We start from the raw sequence: 25,161 nt of genomic DNA, 5'->3' as shown, positions 1-25,161 counted from the left end.
ATTTCAGAATTCCTGGACTTTCTAAAAACAGATTTGCATTGATTTGTGTCCTTTATGTGTCCTTTATGTGTCCTTTATCAGTCAAGATAATATGAAGATAAAAAAAAATCAGAATATTATGTGTTTAGCCAAACCTCTGTTCCAAGCATAGCATATACGAGAGGGTACGTGCACAAAAAGTGTTAACTGGGTATATTTAGTGTTTTCAGCCTTTAGAACAGCACATTCTTTTGTTTCATTGGAATGGGGATTGTCAAATGCTGGAAGTGCTTGTAGAAGGTAATAATTTGATAATCACATTTCTGTCTCTTTTCTGCTTTTGCAGTGCAATATCCTCCACGTCCTTATTGCCCAGAGCAGGCACTGATTGCAGCACCGCAGCGATCTGTGAATGATCGTTAATGTAGGCCATGCTGCATATTGTAAATAATAAGTCTAATAATCATTCATGATACAGCATAAGTCATGCTTTCCTGGTTTTTAATCAGATCCAGCCACACACAGCCATGAATACACAAGCAAGCAAAGCAGCCGCTTTACATTGTAAATTAAGGTCGGAAAGTTTACTGCAACAAATGAATCTGGGGACTCCTAATGAGAAGGCTCGAGTTTTTATTCTGTTCCTATGATGTGCGGCCTCCACTACCAGACCAGCTCTTATTTTATTGTGCACAAGCCAAGCAGCAGCCCATAATATAATTAACTATGATGCGTGTTGGACATTTTTATGGGCCTTCTAATAGTTCCCTTCCAAAGGTCTCTTGGATAATCTTTTTTGAAAAGGCCAACTTTCTAATAGATTAGAAGAGCCTTCAAGCTGTCCTCATTCCTTGGGCCGGTTCCATCTTCTCAAGTTTTAATGTGGTCCACATGGTGGATGTGACATCTTCAAAAGCAGGTCTAAGCTAAAGTCCAGTAAATGTTATATACACATTTATCTCATACATTTTATGAAGCTAAATGGCTTAAATTGAAATGAGCTCAGTAATCTATTTTTTCAATACTCAATATAAAAACGTATTTGCATTTTTTTATTTGCTTTAGCGTCTGGGGCTTAAGGGAAGTAAGGGTCTATTTAGATATTTACAATGTATTTGTATTTTAATGTGGTAAAAATTGGAACCACGCTATTTTCTCCACACAAAAAACAGTGTAATATATACCTTAACACACAGTAAGATCTTTTCCTAACACAAATATGTTATTGCAGTTCATAGGTTGAATAGGGAGTATATCATTTTGCTTTTGCCATTTCATGAAGTCTCAGATCCAGTCTGCATTTTCTTTAACATCTAATTATTTTCCATTGATATAAGATATATATATTATATACACAATGAGCAATTTATTTGGTACATGTATGCAGCTCTTAACACAAATATCTAATCAGCAAAGCAAATGGCAGCAACTGAGTGCATTTAAGCGTTAAGACATTATCAACATGACCTGCTGAACAGGTAAGTAAGTTGACTTTGAACATGGCATGGTTGTTGGTATCATACAGCCTGATCTGCTGGGATTTTTTCACACATCAATCTCTAGGGTACACTAAGAATACCCTGAAAAAGAGAATATCGAGTAAGTGGTAGTTATTTAGGTGAAAATGTTTTGTTAAGGCCAGAGGTCCATGAAGAATGGGCAGACTGGTTCAAGCTGGTAGGAAGGCAACAGTAACACAATCACTTGTTACAACGGCATTATGAAGAAGAGCATCTCTGAAATTTTTCACATGCTGAACCTAGAAGCAGATGGGCTTCAGCAGCAGAAGGATCAGTTTCCTCGGCCAGGTGCACCATCCAGCATTTTCTGTAACCACTTGTGTATTTATGGTTGGTTACTGAAGAATTGGGTCACAATACAGGGGCCACCACCCGCCCACAGAATGTGCCCACCTAGCTTAAAAAAAATGTCTGAGGAAAATACTGAGAAGACCACACTGATGCCACTACTTTCAGCTCAGAACAGGCACCTGAGGCTACAGTTCACATGGGGTCGCTAAAAATGGACAAGAGAAAATTGTCAAAATATTTTCTGGTCTGATCTTTATTTCTACTGGAACATTCAGAAGGTTGGGTCAGAATTTGGCATTACCGAAAACATGGATCCATCCTGTCTTTCATTATCAGTTCAAGCTGGTGTTAGTGGTCTAATGGTGTGTGAAATATTTTTTGGCACATTTTGTACCAACTGGTTCCAACCCGGGCCAACTGAGTACGTTAGTATTGTTGCTGATCATCTCCTTCCCTTTATGACAACAATGTACCCATCTTCTAAAGGCTACTTCCAGTATGATAAAGTGCCATGTCACATATCTCAAATCATTGCTTATTGAACATGACAATGAGTTCACTGTACTGAAACGGTCTCCACCGTCATCTCAATCTAATAGAGCACATTAGTGATGTAGTGGAATGGGAAATTTACATATTGGATGTTCATCCAAAATATCTTCAACATTTGAATGATACTATCATGTTGATATGGACAAAAATGGAATGAAATTTTGCCTAGAGCTTCAAGGAGAACTTACTTGCACTTACTATAACAAGCTTATAGTTTAACTGTTTTACGTGACCTTTTGTCAGGTATTCTTATTCATACGCAGAAGTTGTTAGGTTCAGAATGGTTAAAAAGGAGAAAAAAAAACACTTGGTGGGGGGATAAAGCATTTAGTAGATGTAAAAGCTCTCAAAGTTAAAGCCCCAAAGTGAGCTGGCAAAGCACATGATTGTAAATATCATGCAATATTCAGCACATCATGCTTTCCACGGGGACCACTTAGGGAGTTGCATGTAACTGATGAAAGCAAAAATCAGCTATTCAGAGCTTGTGCAGGCAAAGCTTTGCTACACCATGACTGGCCATGTTGTGGAATCCATATAAAAATAAATGATGGTATTCACTCAGCGCTAAAGAGTTTACATTGATTTAGGGTTTGAGTAATTTGTTAACTTTAATGACAGGACAACGAAGAGACAGCAGTCAAAGAACAATAAAAAAAAAAGTTTAATTAGCTATGACAATTGGTCTGTTTAAAAGAGGCTGCCTATTTCTAAAATACCTAGCTGTCTCTGGCCTAAATATATTTTGAGTCTGGAAGTATCACTGTAGTAATATAGTGAATCTTTCCTAATCATCCACAATACAATATATTGACTTATTATGTCTTTTGTACTCCTCTCTGATATTGTTTGACCTTGTAGTTAGTTGTAGCCTGACTTTCCCTTGACACCGTCTAAGCTTCATCAGTTGCTATCCCTAAACCCACAGCTACTATGGAAGTTTCCCTAATCAATGGAATGGATTATTTCTGGCCATGTGATGCTCTAATTGATTCGTATATAGATTCCATCTGAATGTTGGTGACTTAATAATCTTGCTCGTGTTGGAACGGGCTATAAAAACCTTACCTTAGATTTTTTCTACTACATCCATAGAGAAAAAAAAGTCAACGGGGTCTATTTTTAAATCGGTGAATCTGACAATAACTTCTGACATTCCCTGGTAGAGGATCAATTGCTGCCACTGAAATTAACATTGACCTGAAAGATTCTCCACCAGAGTATGTATGTGAATGTTAGAGTCACTGCTTTGTAAATAGATCCCATAGACTTTTTTATTTTTATGTATGTAGTTTATGTCCGCTGCATTCATAGCACTGAGCTGAAAATGGGCAACTCAATTTGTCAAAATGAGAGTCAATATTGTGCTGGTTGGATTGGCATACACAATCTCCCGCATTCTTCTATTGGCAGAAAAAGAATGGGACAGTGGGGCACTGCTCTCTGTTGATAAGCTTTTGTGATGCATCCAATTGACTTGGTGATGCTGGAAATAATACCTGGCTTTATGGACAGATATAAAGTAAATTATAAACAGCCATCAGTTATTACCGTACTTTGTTTGATTTACTTTGTAATTCAGTACTTTTCTGGTCATGTTTTTTTGTGCGTTCAATCTTCTACTTGATTTCTGTTGAAGTTTGTGGAAGGTTGAGGCCTAAATTATCAGTCTCCAAACCTGTTTCAGTACAGCCCAAAATGAATTTCACTATGCAAAATAATTTGTAGTATGTATAAGATTACATTTTTTTGATCATTCACCATAGTGTGCAATATTGTTTAAGCAGTTCAAGAAATGTATTGGTGTTAAAGAAATCACATGCTGAAATGTTTCTTATCATCCTGGTTATAGGTAGAAGAAACAACCAAATCAAAACTTAAGAAGACCGAAAAACTAACCAAAGCAAAAGATGCCAAGAAAGTTCTAAAGAAGAAGTTTAAAGTGAACACAAAGATAGTTTTTACAGATGATGGAGAGGTGAGTTCATGCTTTAAGGTACTGCTTTATCGGAGTTTCATGATACTTCAAGACGGTAAAATTGCCTACTATAAAGCAAATACAACTGATTGCTTGGGTCAGAATGGGTTTTCCTAACCATTAATTTTTTTCTCTTTTTAAAAAGCTACTGGTTACTCTTTCCCTTTAGTTTTATCGGTACAGACATGCAAATTCATAAAGGAAATTTCTTTAGGTTGTTTGATGGTTGGAACATGCCCCTCACACCTTTGGTCACTTAGTGGCATGGGTGGTTTAGCCAATATGGAGGTATGTGCAGTGGAAGAATTATTGGGACCTTCCATGTTTGAACTGACACTTCATACATAAGTGTTGCAGATTTCCAAACCTAGGGTATAACAGTTTTGTTAAAAAAATGTATTCTTAGGATCACTAGTTATCCATGTAGGGGAGTCCCAGTTTAATTTCCTCAAGGGTGAAGGAGAAAATAGTTTGAGGGTCAGCTTTTTCTGTTACTTACAGAACTCCGCTGTGTAATATAATAAAACCTAGCGGCCTCACGATTCTGGTACACTTCCACCATCAGCTTTTTTTGGTATTCACCAAATTAAGGAAAATATTTATTTTACCTATATTCATAAATAAATGTGTTTATTCCTCAAAACACAGAAAAAGTATCTTTTTCTAAAGTTTTTCCCTTTCCCTCTTTGGGCAGAAAATATTAAAAGTCCTTTGGCAGTTGTTGAGACGTGCTTGTTCTGCTCACATGTCATCTGACTGCACTACACATTGCAAACCCGCAGTGTTATTTTCTGCCAATGTCGGTGGCAGGGGCTGTTTCATGTTTTAGGAACATGATTTTGCTGACAACATCAGGATGGAAAGTGAGCGCAGGGGAAAACGCTAATCAAGCTTAACATCGTCCTCTGTGTGTGGCCTGCCAGAGCGAGGAATGCATTGTGTGACGGTGATAAGGAGAGTATAAGATGGGCACAAGATTTGGCATAGAAAATTAGTGACAGCTTTCCAGCACCCTTTCTTGGAAGGATTAACCCCTCTTTGCATTTACAAGCATTATTTGTTCCTTGGCATCCTAAAGCCCTCTGGCATCATAATCTGTTTGTTCAGAGAGGCTTCTTTCTGCCAAACCCCCCACTTTACCAACTCTGCAGTGTGTTATTTATAACTCATATCTCATGCTTTTACCATCGTCCTAGGTTTGCTATCCTCATTACTGCATGTTTTGCTTTCCCATAACTGAAAACTCAATGATCTCCCTTGTTTGTGGGACAGTATACTATAAAAGAATATCTCCAAGTGATAAAGATTACAGCTGGTTGTAGGGCTCATTCTTGCCAGATGTCATTAAAATGCATGCTGTATTTTTTCAGGTCCCCAGTTAGTCGATTTGTATACAAAATTTCCTGCTGGAGCACCTGAAAGGCTGCCAAAATAGTAAAACATCATGATAAAAACAGGTCCCATGAATACTAGGGATTCTAAAAAAATCAGTTGTAATGCCCATTTAGGTAAAAAGTTCTTAAAGTTCCACTTTCTAAATCTGCTCCCAGGCAGGGCTTTATTGCAGAAAGGTACAGGCAATAATGTCTCTAATTAAAAAAAACATTCTTACCTACTTTAAATCATCCCAACCTTGCCAATCAAGATGGCTGAAGATTGAAACAAGGAAGAGTCCAGACACTTTGAAAATATAGCTTCACTTGGCAGCACTGCCGATATCACTTAAAGCTGAAAATGTTCTTTTATTTGCCCTTGATTCATCCACAAACTAAACCTTGCACTGCCTTGCCCCCCCTGCCCCATTTTTTTTATTTGGGGGCTCACCATTCTGTTTAGCACTGTCATTTTCACTCTTCTGTCTTCGTGGTTCTTCCTTATGTCACCCGATCCTACTGCGCAGGTTTGAGATTGGGTGATGTATCTTCCTGCAAATGTTAAGTACTGATCTTACTTCACTGCTCACAGTCTTCACAGGTGTGAGACTGAGCACTTTTTTTATTTTACATTAGAGAAAAGCCCTTCGATGACGCATGCTCAAACTCAAGCATGCACAAAAGGAGCAGCCCACAGCCTCCTGGGTTATGTGACACAAAAATTCTAGGATACAGCAGGTTTACCTTTTAGATTTAAGACAGAAGTGACAGGGACCTCCCCACAAAAGTAAAATAATAAAAAAAAAACAGCCACCCTTTTACATAATGTAAAAATGTGATAATAGGTCCAGTTTACAACAAACCCCGATTTTACGGACAACTCCTTGCACATTTATGAGGCTTTTTGGGTTCAAAAGATTGCACAATGTTGCCAATATATGTGTATATATATTGTGAGAGGCATTCTTGGACCATCATTGATGCACTTATATTTTTTCCACTCCACTGATTTGGCCATTTTTTGTTAAGCCGGCACCTTTGCTGTGGTGCTCAAAACCTAAAGAAATAAATACCATCACCATCTCCCTAGTATTTAAATGAAATCCCTTTAAATGAAGTATTCTTCGGTAAGTGTGCTTTTGTTTCTGTTAAGAGAAACCAAGAAACTTACACTTTCAGAAAAGATCTGGCAGTTTCAGATTTCTCTTAGACCAGATTTTACCGAGCACCCCATTTCAACCATTAGGCACCTGGGAATGTTATACCAGGCAAACACCTACATTTTTTTTAGGAATAAGAGGGTTAAAGGAAGCAAAACATGTAATTTATTTGTTGTTCTTCCCCCTAAACATTTCAAAAAACTTTTTAAATGTTTAAAATACTGCTTACAAGCTGCATAGCAGCTGTTTGCCTACTCCATAAAAGCCTAAGTGGCTTTACTATGATGGCGCTCCAACAAAAGGAAGAAGCTGAGGCTGCTGAGCAACATCAAGATCTCAGTAAATATGAGTGAGGGTGGGTTATGTTAGGTCAGCGGAGGGTGTACTTTTGTTTTGAAAAGCCTCTTCACCCGTTCTCATTCTTTTCAGTTATATTAAAAATGCTTTGTAGGTATTGATTGTTTTTGAACATTGAACCACTAGGAAACTGATTTCTCATTCTTTGCAAAACTATTCCTTTGAACAAGCACTAAGAGGAAATGTAACATAGCTCTGTAAATGTATACAAATTGTGATCTGGTTATATAGACCTGAAGACGTGAGCTAATATTTAAATCATTTTTATCATAACTCGGCAATAATGGACATTATTAGTAGTTTTTTTATATATATAAAATAAAAAATAAAGTGGTCTGTTAGAAGTCCTATCATTGCCATAGGAGTTAGCCCCAAGCAGAACAACACTGTTAAACTAGTAAAAACAATAATTTTGGATTTGGATGGCATACTTAAAATAGTAATTTACTCAAACCTTATATATAACATTCAGACATTTGTTCTCACTGATACCCATTTACATCAAACTGGTTACATATATTCTATTCCATTTATCTTCTTACAGCTTAATTTACCTTTGCACTGAGCTGGCCTCACAATTCAGAAATATACAGCCACATTAAAGCCCACAATCTTTGCCTTATCAAAGTTAGGTTCATAACAAATTAGTTAATAATCAATAAATGTAAATAATCAGAAAATGTAACTAAATTACATATTAGCAGTACTCTCAGCTTTAAAGCCTGAGACAACTGTTACACTGTTAGCAGATCGAAGTAGCTCTTCTTGTAGAAATTATAGAAAGGTTTTTGTATTCAATGGAGTCCGTAATAATCCTATGTCCTCCTGCAGTCTTATCCCTTAAAATGTCACAGATTTCCCTTGAGATTTTCATGAAAGAATGCGAATATATCCTAAGCGCTGTTCATTTAAATGACAGTTTGATGTCTACCTTTTACTTGCTTTAATAGCTGTTCTATAAAGCCATTAAATGGAATTCTAGTAGTTTTTTGCCTTTCTAACCCAACAATTTGCATTGTTTTTTTCCTCTAATTTACAGAAATCTCAGAAAGTATTTATACTTCACAGCATTATTATTTTTGAAAAATGGTTTTAATGGTAATATCAAACTATTGTAACATGCCCGGGGCGGTGTGTCTGGAAACCAGAAGAGATAAAAATGTAATGGAGTTGGCCCCAAACCAAAAACATTTTATTGCTCTGTACAAGGCAGATGGGTTTGCTAATGCAATGAGGTTTGCAGAAAGGTAATAGCTTTTCCCAGAGGGACAGTTTGGTATCCTAAATTTCACTTGACTTCATAAAATTAAAAAAAAAGGTGAAAGCACAGATGCCAAATTTTACAATTAATATTCAGAGGGGGGCAAGTAACAGTGGTGTTTACCTAAGCAAAAACACAGATCGGTGTGACATTCTTTTTCTGAAATATGTTTAATGCCAACCTTGCATTAATGTGCTCTCAGTTGTTGTTGCAAAATATTAAAGAGAACCTGTCACAGTTAGACATCTGCATATTGAAGTAGTGCTAAGTAAGCATGGTAATGTAGCTCCCTTTTCCCTTATGTCCTTTTCAATATATTTACATTTTCAGCCATTTTAAAAATATTTGGTGATCCCTCAACAAAGCCACCTATTCTGGCACTTCCAATTATAGGGTATCAATGCTTTGCCATGTTTTCCAGAAATGCTCATGCTTACAGAGTACTTTTTAGTTGGGAAAAAATGTAAAGGTATATTTAATACTTACCAATAATAGGTTCACTTATAATGTAATTTTCAATGTTAATTGACTTGCATGTAACCAATGAATTTGGTGGCTGTGAAATCTTATTAAGGTATACAAAGTCTGGTGCACCAATCGGCTGGTGATTGCCGTGGCTTAACTGCAATTATAATAGTGTGAAAAAACCACAATGCTTGTATACCACTCTAACCCTTGCTCCAGGAGTGATGGGTCAGTGCTCGTCTCCTGTATCCCTCCTCCTGCCTTCCCTCCTCTCCCCCATTTACCCAAACTATAACATGCTCTTTTTTAAACTAGTCTTAAAACTATTTGCTATTTATTATTGTGCAACACAAGGTTTTATATGAATTCTGTTTATTCAATGTAAATTAAAAAATAATTTAATATAAATTTACTCATAACCTTGTCACACGCACAGTTCCAAGACTTTTCTAGAGCTGCCCCTATTCTCTGGAATGGTCTTCCTCATACTATTCAGGTTGTTCCTACTTTCTGTATCTTTAAAAGAGCACTCAAAACCCATCGTTTCAAACTTGCCTACCCGTCTTTTTCTGTCTCCTAAACCCTCACTACTTCCCACCACTCATATCTCCCCTCCTATTGTGTGATACTTCTCCCACCTCCTAGATTGTCAACTTCTGAGCAGGGTCCTCTCCTCCTCCTGTCTCACTGTCTGTATCTGTGTCAGTTGCCACCCCTATTTAATGTACAGCGCTGCGTAATATGTTGGCGCTAAATAAATTGTTTATGAAGAATACTAAGTAGTCTCCCACGGGGTTTGTGTTTTTATCCAAACCTTGTTCTGGAGATCTGTTCAGCACATATCTTACCTCTCATATAACAATCACAGTGTAGCACTTGTTTCTGTTCAGGGGGAGTCATTTGTATTGTATATTTATACATACTGTGTGCAGAATCGTAGTAACCCGGTGTATTTGTAAACTGAAATCAAACACTTTTCTGTGTTTTGTGTTATTCAGGTATCCCAGCAATGGCCTCAGATCCAGAAAGCAATGGTAGAAGATGTGGAGGATGAAGACGATGTAGATAATGGCATCAATTTGGAGAAGGCAAGGCAACGGCTGACCGAGGAAGATAAATTTGACAAAGAAGCATACAGGCAGAAAATCAAAGAAAAACATAGGGTACGTTTCTCTGTAATTTTTCTTCTTTTCTTTTTTGAGGATGTGACGTTAATATTGCATTTTTCCCCCCAAAGTGTAAGGAGATTTTCAGCAAGCTCACTATCTATCAATGATAGAATCAGTAACACAGTGCAGAGTTTAGTAATGGCAGTAATGAGTCCAACACCAACATACTAAAGCCCTGGAGCCTGGCAGCTGCTATCAGGCTGGCAATAATTTTGCCAAATAGTTTAACCAATACAAACACGTTAAAGCTCACTGGAAGGGGAAAGGGAGGGGGGTCACTGGAAGGGGAAAGGGAGGGGGGGGGGGGTTGGTGGTAAAGCCTTAAAATGGGTGATGACCTAATTAAACTGGCAACAGATACAAACTTTTACTGTGCCAGGGTGGTATATATTTTATAAGATCAATGGGCTGTGCTGTGATTGTTATAATCATTTGGCGAAGTCGGGACCAATAGCAGCAGTCAGAAGTGGAGTATAAACATGAAGAAGAGTTTGGTGCGGTGTTGTGTATAAAATCCTTTTAAATTCATGAGTTCCTGTAGATGTATTGGATAATGTCATGAATTCTCTAAGCCTGTAGTCTATCTTTACCTTTGTAGCTAAAGTCATAACATTGTTTTGGAAACTCTGGGGAAAGAAGAAATTTTTGTGGAGTTGGTACCCCCATATACTTCTTGATGTCTGGACAGTGCACACCAATAGTATTTATTACCAAAAATACATTATCTAATTCATAAACTGCTGTAAGTGTCCTTATGGTGGGCCAGGTTTCCATATGAAAAAACCTGTCATGAAAAAGCTTGTAGGTTTGACATCATGGCTAACAGCCTCCTGAAAAAGATTGTTGCTTGACGGGTATTTTGAACTTCGGTTTTATGCACTTGAAATCACTGACGTGAAAATCATAATACAGTTTAGGTCAGAAAAGGTTGGTAAAGTCAAAGTCCTGACCTTTATACTCATTCTGGGTTAGTAAGTCAGGTCATTACAGCAAGAAGCTTAACATGATATACATCAAACAACATTTTCAAGGGTTTTAGTATTGGCAACCCCCTTATTTCTCTTCTTGCCTTTAAAGTGGGTCACAGCTAATGCAATTTTGCATTAAATGAAGCCTGTTATAGGAGAAATTCAAGAACCACCTTTGCTAAACTCTAAAACAGCTAGATCATCAGCTATGCTGACTTCAATGCTTTGCAAGGCAGTGAGCTAGAACAAGTATGCCCAATAAAAGTTCTGATGTCACTTTATCCTAGTCAATGACCTGAAATGTATTAAAGTCTATGGCAGCCAGATAAAAAGCATTTCTAAAGGAGGTCATCGGTGGCAGCCTACAGAGGTCTCTCTTGATACCTTTTCCAGGTTACTTTTATATGTTTCCTTTCAGGTTAAACACTTCATGAGCATTTATACGACTGTACATTAAATGATAGTATTGGTATGTAAGGGGTAGGCTGGAAAAGATGTTTTTTTTCTCTTAACTTAACGTCAACTCATGCAGAAAACATTCACATCACTGTCCGCTGTGCGCTTCTCTCCTCTTGGGTGATCAGCCAAGTCAAAGTTTTGTTGCAGTGCAGTGTCTGTGAACTGGAAATGTATTCTTCTTTGGGGCAGAAATACCCAGAATGCCGCAGAATTATAGCGGCATTCCATATTTCTACAAGTTTTGGCTTAAGCTGCGGGTTATTTTAATGAATACATAATTAATGTATTCATTTAATCTTTTTAATAAGTACAGCTGCTCACTGATGGGAAAAAAGTTGAATCTCTGAAAGAGAATAATGAACAAAGCACAAATGAAAACATTAATTTATTGTGCCCTAAATCCTGACTTTTACAAAGTTGCAGTTTATTGCGGCTCACTTGCAGGATATTGTTACAGAGCAGGGTCCTTAATCTGATGTTAAACAATGTGTTGTCTATTTCTGTTTGTCTTTATTGCTTGAATTCAACTTCTTTGTGTAAGGATTTAAAGTGTAAGTAAACCAAATAATAAAAATACCCTAAATATTTTGAGATAAAACATTTTTATTGCAAATCCTGTATTTATGTTCTTGTTTGTTCTGCGTTATTCACCTGGGGATCCTGCCAGCAGCCCTCTTCTCCTTGATTTTACTGACAAAAGTAAGTTTAGATTACCTGCTGGTGTCTTGTTCTTCTGTATGAGGGTACATAGGCACCTGCTTTTACAACACCCTATACACCTGCACCTAATAATCTTCCTGTAATATACTGGCAGTCCTGGGGCTCACTCCTAGCTGCAGATTAACAATAGCTCCTGTAGGGAATATTGCTGTGAATACAGATGTCTGCAGAGCAGTGTTTGGAGAATATGACCCTTGATCATCTAATTATAGCTCAATCACATGCTAATAAAATCAAGATAATCATGTATTAAAGGATAGTTTAAAAATATATTAATATATTAATTACAGTTTGTATATGTAACCAACACTGTTTTTTTCACCCATAATACTTCTGCTTATTTGTGTATTAAAGATAGAATCACATCATAAACGGTTACTTTGTTAATTGATTACACTTGTAATGATTTTTTTTTTTTTAGAAACTTTAATTAGCTTTCTAATTAAAACTACTCTCATCACATGGACACCTAAAATGGATTTATATTGAGCTCTTTTGTACAGGAGGTGTTGCATGTTTCTGTATTCGGTATTTTCAAGCAGGATGCAGTGAGGCTTAGCTACTAATGAGTGCGAAGTGTGACTTCAGCCTAATCTGTTATGTTTTTAATTACCCGTTTGTTTTATTATTTCACCTTGTGTCCGCAAGAACTTTAAAATTATCCTTTACCAGCAGTCTTCCTTGACTTTTGCATAACCAGCTGTTTTGGACAGAAACCCGGTAAAACATGGGACCTGTCAGATTTAAGATTATGGAAATTGCGGCCACTGACTTGTTTTTAGGAGCAGGAAAGACTGTAGTTTCTATCTATATCCTTGAGACACTTTTGCAGGCACTGTCACCATTTTGAAGAATTTACAATAGCAGCCCGCCTGTAAAAGAGGAGACATTTTTAGCTGCTTAGGTGGCTCTGGGTGAAATTTCACACAGGTGGGAGACTCACACATGGGAGTATTGGATAGCAGAATGTCTGGAGGTCTTCTGACGAAGATGATGATTCAACACATCATTGGCTGAAAAAGTATGTCCAAAGCATAGTTTTTTTTTAAAAGGGTGCTGCCATTGTACTCTTCTCCATTTGGCGATGGGGCTGCTTTTACAAATCACTGACTTATGCAGTTCACTTTAACTGAATATGCATTTGGTTCAGAAGTCTCAACATCACTGGCTGCATTCTTAGTCTGGGTCAGTCAACCTGGAAAGAGTCAGGTCATCCAAAATGAGAAAGGCCCTGGTTTAATATATCTTTAATAAATACACCCCATTTCCATAACTCCTGATGCCATGGCTCCTATCTGACGGGGCATTTTATGTGTTGAAAAATCCAACATGCACAATAAATAAAATAAACATTTCTCAGCAAGGTTGACTGTGCATAGGATATGTCAATAAAAATTCTTAAGCAAAACTGGCAGTTAGCCAGAGACCTTGTCGGATGAAATAATCAGGGACCAATGACGTCTGATCATATGACTATAGCAAACCTACAACATCGTTACAACATTTCAAAGCAAGAAGTAAGCAAGCCATGGCTTTTCAGGTGAAAAAGGGAAAAAATTAAAACATTAATATTAAAAGTTTTTTAAAGGAATATTTTCACATTTTTTTCTATTTCTCAGCCTGTAAAAATCCAAGCTGGATATTCAATAAAACCTTGCTTGTATATGCTGTTGGATGTTTTGAATTTTGCAGGGCTCAAATATGGCCATTAGTGTCATTTGTTGCTGGCCCCTATGGTAAGTAATGATATATACTGCAGACACTCTACCATATTTAAGTGCAGTTAATGCAAGGATTGGCTGATATGTCAGCCGCTATACGGAGTTTGCCTTTTACTGGATAAATGTGGATGAGAGTGCTGGATTTCCAATTTTGAAATGTAGCAGAATAAAGGTGGATTTGCCCATAAAAAGTGTTAGGATATTTAGGCATGAAAATGACTCGTATAGTTATAGTCTGATGCACGTAGACATTGTTAAATTTTTCTTTGGCAAGTATTATTGTCTATGGTGATAAAAGGGTTACTAATAGGCCCACTTTTATTCAATCAAGCTGGAGTGTTGAAAGAAAGCCCCAGGAGCTTATCATCTAACACTTTCCTATTGCCATCTCTGCGGTAGGTTATACCGTGTGTCATTCCTGTAAACTGGAGGCGGTGTGTGCACGCTGCTCCTTGTTGTTTCTTGATATAGATGGTAATTGCTTGTATTGCTTATATAGCATGATTTTGTTCATGGATATAAAAAAATGCCAGTGCATTACATCTACACAAGTTGTGCCATTCTCTGACTGCTGTGTTCTTACGTATCCTCCAAGTGTTAGCAAGTTACACGTATGATGCTTAGCAACCATTGCTAGCTGTGGACAGTTATATATTTCTCCCCCCTCTTGCTGGAGCTTATAAACTAATTATAGTTTCTTTTGTTAAAGGTCTGATGAAATATGGATTGCTTGTTAACAAGAAAAAAATCATTTACCTGTTGCATTAGTTTTCTCCTTTTTTTATTACTGACTTATGGTGCCAACTGCTGTGAAATAAATAAGGGAATGAGTTCTTTTATCATATGCTGTTATTGAAAATGACTTGCGTCAGTATACAGTGGTAAAAAAAAAAAATAAAGCCTAGTGGGGCTATATATAGATAACCTTTTTTAATAGAATTATGAGTGGTTAAAGTTTTTATTCAGGCCCCTAAGCAAACCTGTGCTTTTTCTATACATTGTACAGCAACAGGTTCTTTTTGAGGCCTCCTCAATAGTAATAAAAAATCACTGCTTTCTATCCATCCCCTTTTACCCCAGGTAGGAAAATCCCTGTGTAAGATTTCATTTGTTCTTGTCCAAACTGCACATAGGGCCCAGAAGTGCCAACCTGCCACACGCTACAGTGCTGAGCCAGACGCAAGATGACCTAAAACAAGCAGATAAATCTTCAGCATCCAACACTCTTCTGGGCCATCAGAAGATTACATAGCAAGGTTGGCTGTTCAGAAAACATTAGTGGCACAGTCGGCAGGAAAGGTGCTTTTTTGTTCACTCTTTTAGCCATAAATGCTATAATAAGGCAAAACCACTTTCTGGGGAATAGCTTATGGTACACAACACCTGGGGTTGTAAAAGCAGAAAGGCAGGTAACAAAATTCAGGTTCAGCTCTTAGCAATCTCTTTGTCCCAAAAATGGGACTATAAAGTCTAAACTGGGCAAACAAGGCTACTGCTGAAGTTGAGTGACCTAAGTATATAGGAAGTAGCACACATTTGTATCTGTTACTGACAATTTACCCTTCTGGCTATCACCAGCTACGATTTTCTAAAAACAGAAGGGTTTAGCACAGAATCGTTCACAAATATAGCGCCAATAAATACTGCAATTGGAAACAAGCTCTTTATCCTAAATTATGAATGCCCCTCCCATTCAGAAACTGTTGGCATGTCTATTAGCTGTGTTTTACAGTGACCAAAATATTCTTGGGATTTTTCTTCTTGAACATTTAATTACTTGCAATTAATTTTCTAAATCCATTTTTTATCTTTTTTTTTTTTTAATCAAGCCTTTAATCTTATGGTATAAATGATTGATGTGCTAATATCCACATTTCTGCTAAAGTATGTTGTAGCAAACAATGTGCATCAGAAGTGGAAAGGGATTGTAGCCCAAGAATAAACAGTGTGATGCTGCAATGAATGGAGAGAGCTATGCAGGTCCATATTGTCCAAAGCTGCAGCAATTGCAGAGTGTGCAGTCTGAGTTTTCTGGATCTCAACAGCTGACAAATCATTACCAAACATCTGTGTGACGTATAAAGTGGGTTCTGAGCAGAATGTGAAATTTACAAATGTTCGCTCTGAGCAGAATCTGCTTGTATCAGAGGTAGGTTCTCAAAGTTAGAGGGGTGTGTTCCAAGCAGAATCACCAGGGACAGCAGAACCCTGAGCATGTCACAGGAGTGGGCTCTGAGCAGAATCTGTCGGACGCATGGGATGGACTCTGCAAAGAAGCTGTCGGACGCATGAGATAGACTCTGCAAAAAAGCTGTCAGACGCATGGGATGGACTCTGCGCAGAAGCTGTCACAAGCATGGGCTAGATTCTGCGCCGAAGCTGTCGAACGCATGGGATGGACTCTGCACAGAAGCTGTCGGATGCATGGGAAGGACTCTGCGCAGAAGCTGTAGGACGCATGGGATGGACTCTGCACAAAAGCTGTCGGACACATAGGATGGACTCTGCGCAGAAGCTGTCACAAGCATGGGCTAGACTGCGCAGAAGCTGTCACAAGCATGGGCTAGACTGCGCAGAAGCTGTCAGATGAATTGGATGGACTCTGCGCTGAAGCTGTCAGACCCATGGGATGGACTCTGCACAGAAGCTGTCAGATGAATTGGATGGAGCGCAGAAGCTGTCAGATGAATTGGATGGACTCTGCGCAGAAGCTGTCGGACGCATGGGATGGACTCTGCGCAGAAGCTGTCGAACGCATGGGATGGACTCTTAGCAGAAGCGGTAGAACGCATGGGATGGAATCTGCGCAGAAGCTGTCGGACGCATGGGATGGACTCTGCGCAGAAGCTGTTTCTTGTTGCTATTTACAATTGCCGCAGAGACTGCATAGTAGTCACACAGCAATGTTTTGGTGCTGATAACACCTCAGTATTTGTGTTCTGCCAGCATTGAGGTTGTTGCTTTTTATCGACATTTCACAATTACAAAAATAAGGCATAATAGAATACAATGTGCTGTCTGTACACCTTTTTCAGAAAGAGTCATAATCAAGAAAATGGTGCAGTATAAAAATAACGACTTCCAAAACTGTCATCCTGCTAGGTTTACCTGATAGGGTATTTAACAAAATGTGTGCATATTTACTTGTTAGTGCAAAACATGAAAAGCTAATCTGATCTGTGTTCACTGAAGCACGTCACTTTATTGGATCCTCTAGGAAAGATTACAATTAGTGTAAATTAAACGCTTCCTGGCTTACATTCAATCACATTTCCCTTTTTATGTCTGAAGATGGACCATGGTCTATAACAGGAAAGCAGGACAGTGTTTAAAATTATCTTTTTTCCTAGCCAAAGCAAGAGATATGCAGCCTGAAAAGATGTTGCATCTGTGATATTTATGCCTCACATTGATGGAAAGCACACACCGTGGATGAGTATTCTTGTATTTTGCGAATAAACCAACTTGGTTCTAGTACACACAAGCATATGCACTGCTAACTTTGAGTTTGACCAACCCATCTGATCAAATTCCTTTTATATAAAAAGCATGTGATATTTTTGGATTGGAAGTAACTGGAGATGGATTTAATTGATAAGTACTACAGGAAATGTGTGTGTGTGTACTTTAAATTGATGCAAATGCTTATGAATGGTTAGCTAATTTCCCTTCATATTTCAGATCTAATCATTCTCTTAGATAAGAAATCAGATCAGAAGTGAAGATTGGCCCATGTGTAATAAGCCATAGTGTATATGTACTCTCCGAGGTTTAAAGTGAATGCATACTGTGTTCTAAATAATTTGTGTCTGAGGTTTGGGTTTTGGGAGTTTTATCCTGGGTTTTACATTTTTTGATTTTTACTTTTCTTATCCCTTCTTTTTCTGGTTTGTATTACAAGGAATACTGAAACCTGGTAGGTTACTTGTTATCGACCCCCCCCAAATGCGTTACACTGAAAGTCAGTTAGTGACATGACTACTGTAAAATGCTTTGGTAAGGTGGCAGCATTATAAGAATGCATAAACAAATAAATACAAATTTTCAGCTGGTAGATGGTAATCTTTAAGTTTCAGACACTACTTTCTAACCCCATTCTGTGCCAAAGACCTAAATATGAGAACAGACTACACTGGTTGAATGACTTAAGGTAGCAAAATTACCATCCAGCTTCCTTTGCAAAATTAGTGTAATAGAAGAGCAGTGTGTTACAGGTTTATTTGTAAAATAAAGACTTTATTATCATAATTAAAAAGGAAATAAACCATTTGTTTATGTACTTGGAAAAAGCTTTAAAATGGATAATAATATTCATATTAATGGACCAAGTATTCTAAAGACTGCAATAACACAACAGTGCTTTACAAAACTGCCAATTACAGCTCTGCCTAAGCTTTATTGATGGTTGCACTCTTTTAGAAATGTGGTATTGGAGTCCGTCCTAAACACATAAAAAAGGTCTACCATGTGGCAGTGCAGTATTTCTCTAATGAGTAAGTCCAGTTCTTTTTATTTTTCTAAATTCGGAAGTCTACCTTTAATGTTGTTTAATCTGCTGCCAATGTATTCAAACAGCATGCCTACTCTTCATGGTTCACTTCTGCTTTAGACTTAGAGTTCTGCGCAAGCCTATATAGTCCTGGACAGCAAAACAGCCCCTTGAATTAGTCAGACATGCTCACTTCCCACTCTGCTAGATGGAGCTAAACAGTAGGAACCAAAAAAAAACATTGATATACTTATATTAGGCAAATTTAAAATAATTGACCAAAAACAATATGGTGGAAGTTCACCCAAAGTGATTGATACCTGATGCACTCCGTTCAATACAGAAGATGGCCAAATGGCCATGGCCAAATCTGATCCTGTTATGTATCTAGTGTAGCACCCTATGGTATTGCTGTCATATAGGAATGGTTTGCCGGGAAAGCCACAGTGAGTGGTATGCAGGTTTCCTCAACTTACAGTGCTTCGGGCTCTCATCTCCCCATCACACACAATACAATTATGTGAGCACACGAACGCCAAAGAGATTTGCATTTGTAACGCTCAGACATTGCTACAATAAATGTAGCGGCAGTTTCCCTTCTCATACTTACTGCAAATTGAAGAAATAAATCATTGGATATCTCATTATATTTCTCCTTGCATACTGCGGCAGAATTTAAATTGCCTTTTGTTGCTGCTCCACCAAACGATACTTTCTTATCATCCCAAACGCACATGGCTGGAGAACAGGAGAGGGTGAGAAAGCTCACACAATACTTCTCTTCACTCTCACATCCTCTCTGCTTTTGTACTCTAATAGTTTTATAACTTCTACGAAAGGACTGTGACCTTCACAAATGCACACTTGTGTTACACTTAATCAACCCTGACTTTAAAGATTGTTTAATTTTTTGTAATTAAAGTTACTGGAGCTGATGGGAATGTTTTTCTTGTAGGAAGGATGTCACAAAACAAAATTCTTATTTTTGACTATCGACTACAAACAGCTTCGGCATCGGGTTGTAGTCTCCTTCCTCCAGCTGTTTGGAAGAGAGAAAAATCGATATGACAAAGCAGTGTTTTAGGTAGCCTTTTTGTGATCACTGTCAAATTATAGTGATCAACGGCTGGAAAGCAATGTGTTTTATGACTTGGTGATTTCACAGTGGCTGTTAATCACTGGCAAAATACGTTTGTTTTTGTTCTACCTACTTCATCAAGTGATCATTGTATTTTTTTTTTTTTATGTACCTTCAATTATCGTAGTTTTTGCATTACCTATTTGTCTACTATATGCTCCCCTCCCCTGTGTCTCCTATTTTATTAAATAGTTGTTGTACACGATGTTTAGCATGGCTATAGCTTTGCATTAGTGTTCTTCCTCTGTTCCTTTTGCTCAAATTCTTGCTAGAATGAATACCAATATGAATACTATTGATACCAATATTCCCATGGAACAAATGTTCCATCTTATTAATAATTCCTTGTACTGACTTTGAGATATGGGATGCCTGGTCAGCTTTGCATGAAGGATTATTATGTTTGTGGTGCAAGTTTTTTTTTACTTACCTTTGTGCCCAGATAACTTTAGGCTAATAGATACCATCTTTTTATGTTTACCAATACTTTATATGTTTATCTGATTAATACATTGAACCACTTTAATGTCTTTTTCATTCCTATCATTTTATTCTTGTTGTATGATTTGTACTAGTTTATTCTTCCTAAAAAGTGTTTGTAAACAATATTACATTTTATATAGTTAGGGGTTTATCTGCTTGTAAGTGTGTTTGCTCAGATTCTACCTGCATTATTCTGTCTACTTCTTTTACCATCCATACACCGCAATTAGTTATGGTCTGATCCATTCTATTGTTGTGCCCATTACCTGTGACCCCAGTCAGAAAAAGTCACACAAAAAAAAGCACAGTAGACAACTTGGATAAAGGTGCTCAACTCAACTTCAACTTGCTTTTTCATCTCCAACACTATAAGCATGCTTGGGTTCCCACACTTATTTTACAAGCATGTCATTAGGCATCCCAAAGACCATGTTTTCAGCTTGTACTTTGGTGAAAGCTGCACCGGTATTGTCAAAAAAAACCTCATTGGGCTTCTGAAGTTATCTTAGTTGAAAAACACTGTGCCTTTGGCCATGAGTGACTGCAGTTATTGGGTTCTGGAGCAGAGCGGGTCAGAAGAACAAGAACAAGAACAGAGTGTGATTGAGGAAGGAACCTGATGATGAGTGCTGCAGCAATCAGAACACATTTAATGAGCTTGTATATTGTGTTTAGTGTTGTGCACACTGCTGAGAGAACAAAGAGTGATGGGGAAATGGACAATAATGATAAAAGATTGTCTCCATGATGATGTGATCAGTGTCTGCTCAGATCCTGACGCATTGCAGTGCAAAACACTGTTAGGGGTCAGGTCCAAGACATGGTTACCATGCTTTCTTTGTACATTTATTTCTTGATCTAGAATCCTCCAACAGTAAAATCAAAATCCTTTTGTACATTTTAGGATGCTATGTTTTTAAATCCTTTTGGAGTTTCTTTTATTAGGATCCTTATGCTGAATTGTGAATGGGGTGTAAATGATTTTATTTGTTGCCCTGACCATGCCTTACTCCAATCTCAAAATGCTTGTAGTAACCATAGTTCTAACATATTTCTTACTTTTCCAGGAAAAACGACTGAAGGAAAAAGCAGCCAGAAGAGAAGCAAGCATGCGAGACAAAGGGGTAGGAACATTTACCATTGCTGTATGGACAGATGTGTTTGGTCACTTGGGAAATGGTTTGTGGTGCTGTAACTTTGTCAATAACATGGAGTCCCTGTTTGTAATGATCAGATCCTGTATAGTACAATGAAGGGACAAATATTTATATATCGATTGAACTTGATGGACTTGTTACTATGTTGCTTTGACTGCGTAATGATTGGTGGAATTGTCCTTTGCAGATATTGTTTGTTCTCCTTAAAGTGATGTCAGCAAGGTATTCCTCTTATTGCCTGGCAGACTCCTTGGTGTCTTTCACATTATTATTACCAGGATGTGTTATAGCGCCAGCATATTATGCAGCGCTGTACATTAAATAGTCTTTCACATAAAAACTGTCTGGTGTCAAATAAAAGTCATTACTGCAAATTGCTCAAGCCACTATTCAGATTCAGTCCTGCCTTTGCATTGATTGGTAAAGAATGTATACAGCACAGGCTACAGGAAATATACTGTCAGTGGCTCTAAAGGTGCTGTCTGAATTCTGGCCCCAGTGGAATACCAGTAACTCACTTTAAGCTAATTTAGGATAACTTTCTGGCTGGAGTACAAAAGTAGTGTCACAATAAAAGATTTTGCTCTTATAAAACATTGTTGGCCTTATACCCCCCCAAAAATAAATAAAATAAAAAAGTCACCAGGAGACACAATTTTTTGTCAGAAAAGATGTGCTGAATCTTTCTTTTTATGCCAAAAAAAATTCATCATGGCACCTGGTGGCATTTTGTTTATTGCCTGGCTTTTTATGGGGCGCTGCTGCAAATGGTCTTAAATGCAAGGGACACTGTAGACAATGTACCAGTATGCTTGCAGAATTGGCTGTTCATTGGCCAGAGAGGATTGCTGTGGACCTGAAATACAGTACTGAGAGGGGGATGATAATGAGTATATTAGGTGTGCAGTTTTTCTTATTACAGTACTAGTATAATGATGGTAATACTGGAGGTTCTGTCATTTCTATCACAACTCATGCTGATAATAGTGATATTGGGCGAGTTGTCATAATATAATAGCACGGAACTCATGACAGCTGAAACTGGGACTGCAGAAATTTTTTATTACAGTACAGGGCTAATAAATATAAGTTGTGGGGGTAGAGTATGTTTTTTTTTTTTGCACTACTGTGGCAGCAGTGGACAAACCTTAATTTTGTGCGTATTTTAGCCATATCAACAAGAAAATTGGAATAATTAGTCTCTGTTTCTGTTAGACTTAAGAAGTAAAGTATCTGCAATAAAATGTGTCTAAATTCTCGCAATGTATAAAACTGAATGTGATTGTGTTTTCTTCCCCCTTTACACTAATACAATGTGCACACCTTTCCAGTGGATACATTTAGGATGGTGATATTAGCAGCAGTGTTCCTTCCCATGGTCTTGTTTCTGCACATCTTTATATAATTTCATCTAGCGATTACACAGTCATCTCTGTCAGCCCATTCTCACTGCCCGAAGTGCTATGAACAATGAGGGGATAATTGCCTGTACAGTCCTGTTGAAATGGGGAATAATTAGCCTATCATGAGAAATAGAGACTTGTTCTTCTAACTATTAAAGAGCACTTTGTCTTGTTACAATAATTCTGAATGTGAAGTTTTAGTGGGGATTTGCAATGCAGTCACAGAGGGTTTATGTTTTATAGCATTTAGTATAAAGAACAAGAATTGATTGCCATTATTAATGTTACAACAGGAGTACATTTGACAGCTGAGAATATGAGCAAAGTAACTAAGAATACTCATGGCTTATTGCAAGTAATTGGACAATATTCTATTCTTAAACTTAACTCTAGATATATATGAATGCACAAATGAATACAGCTTTATACCGTTTCCCCAAAAAAGACAGTGTCTTATATTATTTTGTCTCCAAAACATGCACAAACAAGGGCTTTTTTTCAGTGGATTTCTTTTTTTTACATGTACAACAATTAACATTTATTCTTGAACAAAAAAATCAACATTTATTCAAAAATAGTCATCACATTCTGGAACATCCTCATAATTCTCCAAATCCTGAAATCCATCATGAATTTCCTGTGATATTCAGGAACAAAAATCAACATTTGTTCTAATACAGTCATGTCATCATCTTTTGGAACATCATCATAACTCTCCAAACCCTGAATTCCGTCTTGAATTTCTTGTGACCCCATTTCCTTTGGAACCATTGGCCCCAATTTCTCATGTCTAGCAATAGCGCTTTCCTTAAGTGAGCACCTCCTGTCCATGTATTTATATATATTGTAGCTTATTTTCGATGTAAGGCTTATGTTTCGAACATCCTCAAAAATATGGAAAAATCACGCTAGGGCCTTTTTCCGGGGTAACAAGGTAACCATCCATGCACCAATAAATTTCTTTAACTGCAGGCAACCTAGGTAGATCATTTTACTTTGTATTAGTCCCTTTTATGTTTACTATACAGTGGAGCTTAGAGAGGAGGAGAAGCAGCATGTGAGTCAATCAGGTGTTCTGCAGTGCAAGGAAAATAATGGACATACAGCAAATTGTATCCAGCACACCACAATGTATAGCATTGTGTTAGCATGAGTTGTAGTGCTCTGCAATGCATGTGCATTAGATCTGTATTGCAGTACAGTTCCACACGTTTCTAACATGCCATAAGTCATTTTAGACCTGCTTCTAAAAACCGTGGCATTTAACTGCTCCTGGATGCCTACTCTGCACAGCTAGGTGTCCAGTATCGCTTTCAGGCAAAAAACGCTCACGTGGACGCAAACGCCTGTCGAGACATTTATAGGCATTTGTTCTGGCTTTATGAAAAAAAGAAAAAAAGCTGTGTTTCAGTTAAGTAAGTAACTTACTTTAAGAACTCCTATAAATGACTGCATCAAAAGCTCATTAACACCTGCACAAGCTTTATGAGTAGTTGAATGCAAGTCTTTGAAGTGTTTGAACAGCAAAAACAACCTTAGATGTTGCATGCAAAATGCCTGCACAAAAAACACACCCATTCTGAGCGGGTGTAAGAACGGTGTAACTAGAGGTAGAAACACATTTCAGCATAGCTGTTCATTAATGATTTTATGGCTCCTGACTTTCTTCAGAGTAATTCTAGAACACCACCAGGCTCTGATATTATGGAAAGTAGATTCAGAAAGACTTCCAATTATTTAGCTGGTCTGACAGCATTGCTGGTTAAATAAACACATTTTATTCATGCTGTTTGATTAAATAAAAATATCCAAGTGATATTGGAGACAATTATTTATTCTATCAAGCCGTGAAGCTCGTTAACGCTCAGTGTTGACAGCAACAACTAAAGAAAATTAGGAATTAGGAAATGTATTTAAAAGAGAGCTTGTCATGTAACAAGAAAGTTGTCACTCCATCCAGATAAAGTGAACCACTGGATTTCAATGTAATACTTGCCAGGCTATAGTAACTGGCCATGCATCCAGAGAAGTGCAAAGCAGCCACAGATAGAAGGAAGCCAGCAATGAGTAAAGGGATATAGATACGGATGAAAACTTGTGTTATCCTGAGGCTTGGATGAAAATTTTGTCAAAAGGTTTAGTACACACCAGTGCTCATATTTTTGCTTTGCAGTGAGTTGCAAATTATCCTAATTGCATCCCAAGACAACTAGAAACTATAGCAGGGCACATTGCCAAAGAGAGTTCATGCACAAATATTTTTTTTGCATTGAGGCATGTTGGGGCTTCATTCAAAATGGACTTCTTTCCTTCTTTTGTTCTGATGTTGCTAATCCTGATTTCTTTCATACCTTGGGATTCTCATAATGTGCATGAGAAACCGAAGCAAGCCCAGCTTATTTCCTGGCTAGAAGACATCCAGGATCATTTATCCCTTCCTATTATGATTGACCTTGGCCCACCCTATCAATTCATTGGATTTGTAGTTCTATCAGTTATGGAGGTTCAGCATTTCATG

At 37.7% G+C, this 25,161-nt stretch overlaps 1 protein-coding gene across 1 annotated transcript in view; it reads left to right on the top strand.

Moving 5' to 3' along the window:
• The window catches only part of DDX10 (DEAD-box helicase 10), a 123,871-nt gene that overhangs the window by 46,472 nt on the left and 52,238 nt on the right, over positions 1–25,161 (top strand). The window contains exons 6-8 of the mRNA XM_072407585.1: positions 4,195–4,320; positions 9,935–10,099; positions 21,151–21,207. Coding sequence (XP_072263686.1) covers positions 4,195–4,320; positions 9,935–10,099; positions 21,151–21,207 — 348 coding nt within the window. The remainder of the gene's footprint in view (positions 1–4,194; positions 4,321–9,934; positions 10,100–21,150; positions 21,208–25,161) is intronic.

Source organism: Pyxicephalus adspersus, chromosome 1 (genome assembly GCF_032062135.1).
Source record: "Pyxicephalus adspersus chromosome 1, UCB_Pads_2.0, whole genome shotgun sequence".
Classification (NCBI taxonomy): domain Eukaryota; kingdom Metazoa; phylum Chordata; class Amphibia; order Anura; family Pyxicephalidae; genus Pyxicephalus; species Pyxicephalus adspersus.
Note: the sequence above shows the minus strand (reverse complement) of the source record. Positions and strands in the feature narration are given on the sequence as shown.